The sequence below is a fragment of the Triticum aestivum genome, chromosome 5A, assembly GCF_018294505.1.
Source record: "Triticum aestivum cultivar Chinese Spring chromosome 5A, IWGSC CS RefSeq v2.1, whole genome shotgun sequence".
In the NCBI taxonomy this organism is placed as follows: domain Eukaryota; kingdom Viridiplantae; phylum Streptophyta; class Magnoliopsida; order Poales; family Poaceae; genus Triticum; species Triticum aestivum.
In genome coordinates this window covers 623,900,667-623,909,177 of record NC_057806.1, presented here as the reverse complement: position 1 = coordinate 623,909,177, position 8,511 = coordinate 623,900,667, and the positions used below count along the sequence as shown (strand labels likewise).

Below are 8,511 nucleotides of genomic sequence, written 5' to 3'. Positions count from 1 at the left end.
TCAGGGACCAGGCTCATACCAATGACCAGATCCCAAAGCCGGATGAATTGCACCATGGCATCCGTGCTCATATCCCCAACAATGTCAGATGTCCAAGTATGAAGATGTAAAGCATCCTTAACCGTTTTCCTATTGGCGACCTGTGTCTTGATCATGGCTCTGATCATCGGAGCCACCTCAGCGATGGAGCTTCCATTGATCCATCTGTCCTTCCAAAACAACACACGTCTCCCATTGCCAACCTCCCATTTGACCAAGCTGTTGAACGCCATGGTCACTTGTTTGTCGGCCATCAGGTTCAGCCCTTGCCATGGCCGGAGATCGTCCGTACGCTTGAGCCATTCCCAACGCAGCAAAAATCCTAGCGGAGGCTGCCTCCCAGTCTTTCCAATTCACCTCCAGCCCGTCTCCACTCGTGTTTGAGCTCTGGCTCAGAGGGTGAGAAAGAACATACTTGCTCTGTAAACTAGTATACGAGCGTTTAGATCATTATGTTAGTTATCTAAACGTTTTTATATTAGTTTACGAAGGGAGTAACAATGAAGTACCATGATCACACCATTTGCAAACCATCAAGTGAAATCTATATTGTAAGACTACACTGGTAAAAAATTCAGATGGATATAATGTTTGTCTTTTTGCAGGGGAGATGGATATTATGTTATGTAAACCTTACATAGAGAAATGTTGGTATAAAACCAACCTGACTAAATTATCTAAGAGGAAACTTAACTAGGATATACCACGTGAACCACATACATCTTTAGAAAGAGTTATATCCAAAAGTGACAAGACAATAGTACCATGGGCATCAAAGTGATCATAGGCATCCAAAATTTCAGCCATACTAGTTGGCGGGCTACCATCAAGATGTCGTTTGCTTTCTCGACTTAATTTTCTGGTGGTACATCAGACTTCATTTTCTTCCCTGACACATTGTCAAGGGATGCCCAGTCAGGATATGGGCATTCATAGCACCAATCGGGGCCAGTATATCGCACACAATGCAGCCATAGTCCCTCCTCGTCGCCATCATAACTGCCAAAAAGAACAAAAGATTATAAAAAACGCCCGAAGAATTCATACTGATCTCGTAACTGCCTGCTACAGACTGATCTCAAAATGTTTGTTAGTTCGAGCCTGCCCTTTATGATCAAGTGAACTTGTAGGCACTCACCCGACAGGAGCGAGATTTGGACAATTCGTACACATTGGGTCAATACCAAATTCCAAATCAGCTTCAGCACCGTTGTCAGGATCTGATGATGGCAATGAGCACGCTAGTGAGGTTGCCCTATGGATACTCGTCCCCTTTGATGAACGCGGACAAAAATCCCCCGAAACATAGAGCTCATCATTAGCTATTGGGTAACCAAGGTGTTTTAGATGCACCCGTATCTACATTTTTCACAGTTTTGGAGAAACAGAAAATATGTATCAGCAATACACAAAACCCACAAACTTAACAAAAATATACATATGGGCAGCACAATTAAGATTATTTCTATCCAGCATGAAGCTTCTTAAACAAGAAAACAAGATGTATGGATCATGGAAAGGAGGCATTGATCGTTCAAATGTTAACTACGATGGCCAGGTTCTTCATCATGGAGGCCTCGTCTAACAGGTAGTTAAGACATAGTATGATTCATATAGTACAATGATATAACAGGTTCCGGCAACCATTAGGAGGACTCCTGTGTAGTGGCAACCGGCACAACACCTTGGCTCCGGTCATCTTCCAAAGGCTAGGTTCGTGCACGATTTAATGAACCAACCTCTGGCAGTTCCGGGCCCCTTCATTGTACAGATAAGCATTGCACAGCCTTCAAATCTTTCACAGTGTCGGGATGATTCACGAGCTAGGCTTTTAATTTTTATTACCAGGATATTTCATCTGTGTGAACGTAAGCAGACACACATGCATTTATAAAGGGTAAAACAGGATTAGGTACCTGGTGAGTTCGGCCAGTGACAGGTTTGCACAAGACAATGCTGTGGTTCCCATCAGTGCAAATCCTCTGAAACTTGGTGCATGCTTGTTTTCCACTTGGGAGGGCTTTACCAGGACCGTTAGAAACCTGTGGTTGAAAAACCAAACTCAGCATGTGTACTTTTGGACAAAAACAACTCACAATACTTTACAGACCTCAACAGTGCTCCTTCCTTCCCGTGCATTGAAGTTTACATTAGCGTCAACAGTTTGCTGCAAAGAAATCCAACTAAATAAAATGCATGACACAAAATAAAATAAATCAATCTAGAAATAGGTAAAGGAAGGCGTATCACAGGGGTATTTTTCCTTTTTCAAGGTTTCTTCTGTTTTAAAGAATTTGCCACTGAGACATTCCCAACCTGGTGGTTATAGCTTTTATTTTATAAATAAATATTTGCTAAAGAGTAAAGACATTCCAGGCCTGGTGGTCATAGCTTTTATTTTATAAATTTGCTAAAGACTAGGAAGTTCCACTCAAGGGACTTGGTTTGCATTCAGGAAGTCTGAACTCTCTGCTCCCGGCACAACATTTCTGATTTACTATACGGGTATGAAGCTAATGGCTCCCCAAAGTGGTGGAGTTCCCTTTTGTTGAAATGTTTATATAGTATAACTGTGAAGCTACGCAATTCGGTCACACGAGATCTCAAGATATTCTAAAAGCTTTTGCATAGTAAGAAGCAAAATCTGAAGAACTGAGACATGTGAATAACATAAACCTCAGGATGACAATGCAAGAAACCCTTTTGAAGTAGACAATGGACGGACCCAGTGCTAGAAGCTCCCACACCAGGTGGGGTCTGGGGAAGGATTATACGAGGCAAGCCTGTACAGTGCAATGCAGAGAGGCCGCATCGAACCCAGGACCTCTTGGCACAAGTGGGGAGTATTTCACCACTGCGCCTGGCCTGTCCTTCAAACCCTTTTAAAGTAGACAAACCATAAAAATCTATTCAACTTATTTTACAACAGAAACAGCTTCTGTTCATGGATCTAAAGATACACCATACAACTGTTGCAGTAAACAAACATCATTACCTCGCCTTCAGGAAATACACCAACAACTTTGGCTACATATTCTTTCTGCAGCAAATTAGCTTCTATCTGTGGTAACAGTAATTCAGATGAACAAACTATGTAATAAGATAAAATATCTCAATGGGCAGAACGTAAGGTAAGCAGACACACATGATAAACAGGATGGTATGCTGACTGTAGACTGCACAATGAACAGGTACGGAGTGATAATAAAAGGTGAGTGCTAGCACCTGTTGCCTGAAACATTCTGCTCGCTCAGCACTTTTAGCGAATATAAGTAGACCTGAAACTAACCGGTCTAACCGATGCACAGCTGAAACAATAATAGAGGTGGTCAAGGAATTTTTGGACATCCATAAATAGCAGTAGAAGTACAAAGATACAGCAAAAGGAAGAAACAAAAGAAAGTCCATTTTGTCATGCTCACATCACCCCATAAACTAAATTTTGCACAGATAACACCCCTGATTTATAACTTTGCATTGACTTAACCCTCTACTCAGGGATCGATGCTGGCATGGCTCAAGGATAGCCGGATAGGTGCTGATGTGGCTTCAGGTTGGCTCCGCCTCATGCTTCGCCTCCTTAACTGAGACATCACGTGAAGCTTCAGGTCCAGCTACGGTCATGGACTAATCTTGTTGTGGATCCTTGAGCGGGTGCTTGTGGCCTCCTCAACTGAGATATCACGTGAAGCTTCAGGTCCAGCTACGGTCATGAACTAATCTTGTTGTGGATCCTTGAGCGGGTGCTTGTGGTGGAGCAGTTGCGCAGGCACATGGCAATAACCGGTGAGATCAACCATCCCATCCCCACTCTGAATTCCTATCGACCATTCCATCCCCACTCTGAATTCCTAGACACATACGGCAACAAGGCAAGGCCCTCAATAATTGAGAAATTAAAGCACTGCAGCTGCAGCAGCAGAGCCAGAAAGTGAAGCAATCCCAACGATGTTGCTTCCATGTTATTTGCAAAATGTGCCCCTGTGGGTGATTTTTAATCCAATTTTCTGTCCCTTTTCTCTTCCTAACTCACTCATATCCCAATCCACACTAAAGAATCAGTCCTCTGTCAATTCATAACAGAGTCAGTGGGAGCGCACGAAACGTCACATGTGGTTGAGGATCACAGAAGGGGCACGTGGAGTCTAAGACCTCACAGAGCTTTGGGGGGGGGGGGGGGGGGGGGGGGGGGCGGCGGCACAGAGGCGGTCGAACAGCCAGCAGGGTACGGCCGCGGAGCTTGCATGGTGGAGATCTGAGGTGTGAACATCGAGGTGCAGCAGGCAGGAACCAAAATCACACGGTGTGGAACTCACGTCTTCGAGACCGTACCACGAGAGCAAGAAGCGGCATGGACTGTCCCTGTTTTCCTGTCACGCCTGAAGGCGGGCGAGTACATGACCAAGAGGAGGGGATAAGACAGTGATGAATTATCCTCTTTGCTGCATAAGTTCCCTGCATGGCGTTCAAGCATTACAAATCACTGTTTGCCTGGAATCGCAGAGGAAGGGTGTTTAGACGTCCAGTGATCCCAAATTTAGTTTACGGGGTCAATGTGAGCACAATAAATAGTTTGAGGAAACGAAAAGGACTTTCTCCTAAAGAGTAGTTGAGGGAGTATAATGGAAGCCATTACCCAGTGATGGCATTTCTGAAGCAAAGGATACGAAATAGGGGCGTCAATCCATGTTCTGCCTCCATAATGCCTACTACGGTGTTTTTACGGTACTGTCCACAGGGATGAACCTACACAAGAAGAACACTTCCCTTTTGTAAGTACCAATTAGTGAATGAAGCTAAATATAGCTGACAGACAGAATTGGTATTCTAGTTGTCAAATGCAGTGTTCATCTTGAAACAGGCAGAAATCTCATCGACTGAATATATTATGGCTAACTCTTTATCAAAACAAATTTCACACTTCACCATGAATTCATGAATTCAAACATGACTAACATAAATTATTTTCATATTATAGAAAGGTTATAGTGATTAGTCTTCTTCTTTTTTCTGAACCATGGTTCTGGTGATTAGTAGCTACAACAATGTACGACACAATAATTGCTACAAAATATGTCCTTGTAATTCCAAAGAAGCCCCTCTGGCAGAAAAAATGCAATAAAATAAACTTTAAGAGCAAAGCTTGTATAAGTTGCAGACTTGGTAGAACCTCATTGGTTATAGTTCAGCTGTTCATGTAATTCCGATCAAGAAGTTTCAATAACTGTAATATTATTATATTATACAAGCAATTTTCATGAAATTTATTAAAAGAGGAAAGCTGCATAGTATTTTTTGTCATGCGTCACATAGTATAACATCTTTCCCGAATATTACAATTATAGGCTTACTGGAACAGATGCCGGTTTGCAAACAGTTACAACATCAACTTCATTCTGAAGGATTACAATATTACCACCCAAGACTGGTGGCTCGTGCCTGAAAGAGTAACCACCTTCAGGAATATGCCAACTCAAAATTTTAAATGAGAAATATACACGAGTTATTTATGTTAAAGCAAGAATAAATAGCTTCAGTTGTTAGAAGCCAAAGGAAGCATGCATGCATGTTCAAACTAGCAATCACTATTGTCTTAAAAGCCAATATATCAATAATAAATGTCATTGGCACTAATACAGAGTACAACTATTTCTTAATTTAGTGTAGCTAAATAATATCATAAATGAAAATAAGAAAGATAAATGTGACATTCAGCAATATATGAATATATCCATTAGTTGCTAAACTGTTTTATTTGGATTTTTTGTGGTTCATGTAAGAGGATATCATGTGCAGTAATAACTTATGTTGCACCCAATTTTGGAACACTTGTTTGGAGGTAGAAAAAATAATTCTCAGCTACAATACTGCTCTGTGAATACATGCCGTTTAGGACACCGCCAGGATCTCCAACAAGCAAGTTTGACCACTACTTTGCATACAAGCTGCATACCTGTGTGTTGTTATAGAATAAGTACATGTAAATCCACTTACTAGCATATATCTCCATACAAATCCAATGGTCACAGCAATTGGCTTAGACTAACAAATTATGCACTTGTCATGCTACAAATAGATTATTTTTTTATAGAATTTCTAAGTTAGTGGCCAGAGCTAGAGCAGTTTAACTACATGTATTTCCCAAAAACTTGTATTTACTGAACGTCTGAACGAGGGAGTAATCAGTTTTGCTAAATGGACCACTACGAAGCAATAATCTAAATGAGCCTTAAAAACCTTGACACACCTGTGCAAGAAATGGCTTATCTTTTGTGATGATTTCACAATATAGTCTTCTTCAACCATTTGCTCATCCACCTGAAGCCTCCCGCACTTCACTGCATGAACCTAGCAGTTTCATCATTTATTTCAGATACAGAAGAAAAGATATTACCAAAGTACAAATATAGCTGCTCAGAAATAAATGTACTAGCGTAGATCATAAAAGACACTACGCAGTTCAAGATAGTGGAATGCGGAACGGACAACAAATATATTCAGAAGCAGGGTTCTAGACTTCTGGTAAATGAATTTCTACAGCTAAAACAGAATGATCTTCTGCTTGAGCATACGAGCAAAGAACGGTGTGATGCAGACAGTGTTAAAAGAGAGTAATGCACGCCTACATAGTATTCACGGGGCCGCCCCTTGAATTCATCCGTGAAGAGATCTACAATGGTCTTCCCAGCCCATCTGTTCTTCGCCTGCAAACCAAATTCAGAATTTGGTCCAAACAATATCTCGTAAAGACCACTTGCAACAAACAAATCTTTAATGTTATTATTATCCCATCACTCGAACAAAACAGAAAATTAGGCTAAAACATTCAGAGTTGTAAATGATTGTGTGGCTTCATTATTTTGACTGGAGCAGCAAAATCAACGACTACTGCACATACGCCCTGAGCAATTGAAACTGTAAGAGAGGATTGGTTTACATGGGAGATGAACTCGAAGTAATAGGGCCTCACGTAGCGCCGCCCTGCGAAGAGAAGAGAGCCATTCTTCAATGGTTAGTTCCGGGAGGGTTTAGGGTTAGAAACTCAGAGGGGGTGGGACGGGGCGAGGCTGCGCCGCAGCGGTTACCGTTGCGGAAGATGTAGTCCTGCGCCTCGGGCGGGTTGGCCGGCGTCTGCCACACGATCCCGGCTCCCGCGAGCGCCCCCGCCATCTCAAGCGGCGACGGCTGAGCCCCGGTGGCGCACTCCTCGGTCTCAGCAGCTCACCGCCGGAAACCTAGAAGAGAACGGCGGCGGCGCACGGCGCGGAGGTGGATTTGGGGAGAGCTGGTGCTGCTGTAGCCGTGTAGCGGTGCGGGTGGGGTTACGACCGTTGGATCGATGTGTGATCGATTAGGTAGCGGCGGATTAAACATGTCTCGTAAATGGTAATGTCTGTTTAAAACTCTTTAAAAACATACATAAAACTACACTTTTACTAAAAATCAGCCGTCTGTTTTCAATTTGGCTTCAGGTCGTTTTTTCAGTCGTTCGATTTTGTTCAGAGATCCGTGCTGGTCTGGGTGATCTTTTCGGTCCGCCTTTGTCTAAGTGGGTTTGGCGCCCGATTCGCTCTGGTCTCTTCTCCTCCTCGTCCACGCAGGAGGCGACGACCTCGTGGCGACGGCGGCCTCCCTTTCTTTTTATCCTTATGGCATATCTTCCCCCTTTACTCTCCATTTGCTGCCTCTCTGCTCCAGCAGGCGCATCCCTACCATGGCGCCTTCTCTCTGTATCCATCCCCTCCCATGGTGCCCTCCCTCCTTTCCAAGGCACGCCTCCCTCTTCCTCCCTTCTTCCTATGGTGCCTCATTCCTCTGTATTGTGGTGTCTGTCCCTTTTTCTTCATGAACCCTAGAACACAAGCAGGTCACATCCTAATTCTCTCTATTTTTTTAGGTTAATCTGGGTTTAGTGTTTGTAAATCTGCAGCAGTCAAATCCTAATCCCTTTCTCGCTGTTTCAGGTTCATAGGAGTTCAGTTTTGCAAGTTGCAGCAGTCAATTAAAAAGAAGGTAACTCCAATGCTATGTGACATGACATTTTGGGATGATTTTGTTGTATCTAGATGGAACTGAAATGCTACCGTGTGCTCAATTTTTGTGTTGTGAAAGTCATGCTATCTTGTAAAAATAGTATACTACATATTTGTAGGTACTAGATGCTTGATTGATTCATGGTGTCCATGAAATGTTGTAGTCTTGTGTTACATTCTGCACATATGAAAAATCGACAGCTATTTGGTACAAGCACCATTCCTGAATCACATAGTCGGAGGTCTTCCATCTTATTTTACTGTCTCTCTATATCTTTCCCAAGCTTTTTTTGTCACGCAAGTCCCTGTTTCTCAGTCATTAAGCTTGTACAACGAGTATGTATGTCAGTCTTGTTGCTTAACAACTTTTTAAAGAAACTCAGAAGGTTTAATTGTAGCTTCATGTAGCTTAAGTTGGAGTTTAATGCGTCCCATCTTT

General features: G+C 42.7%; 1 protein-coding gene across 1 annotated transcript; it reads right to left on the bottom strand.

Moving 5' to 3' along the window:
* Nucleotides 1-602: 602 nt before the first annotated feature.
* Nucleotides 603-7,403, bottom strand: LOC123105416 (RNA pseudouridine synthase 7). The gene is made up of 12 exons (XM_044527477.1): nt 7,125-7,403; nt 6,977-7,020; nt 6,666-6,743; nt 6,287-6,387; nt 5,391-5,478; nt 4,707-4,785; nt 3,265-3,347; nt 3,035-3,100; nt 2,150-2,206; nt 1,956-2,081; nt 1,178-1,398; nt 603-1,038 (listed from the first exon to the last, which is right to left on the bottom strand). The coding sequence occupies exons 1-12, from the start codon at nt 7,207-7,209 to the stop codon at nt 891-893; spliced, it is 1,176 nt and encodes a 391-aa protein (XP_044383412.1). The 5' UTR covers nt 7,210-7,403; the 3' UTR covers nt 603-890.
* Nucleotides 7,404-8,511: the final 1,108 nt, after the last annotated feature.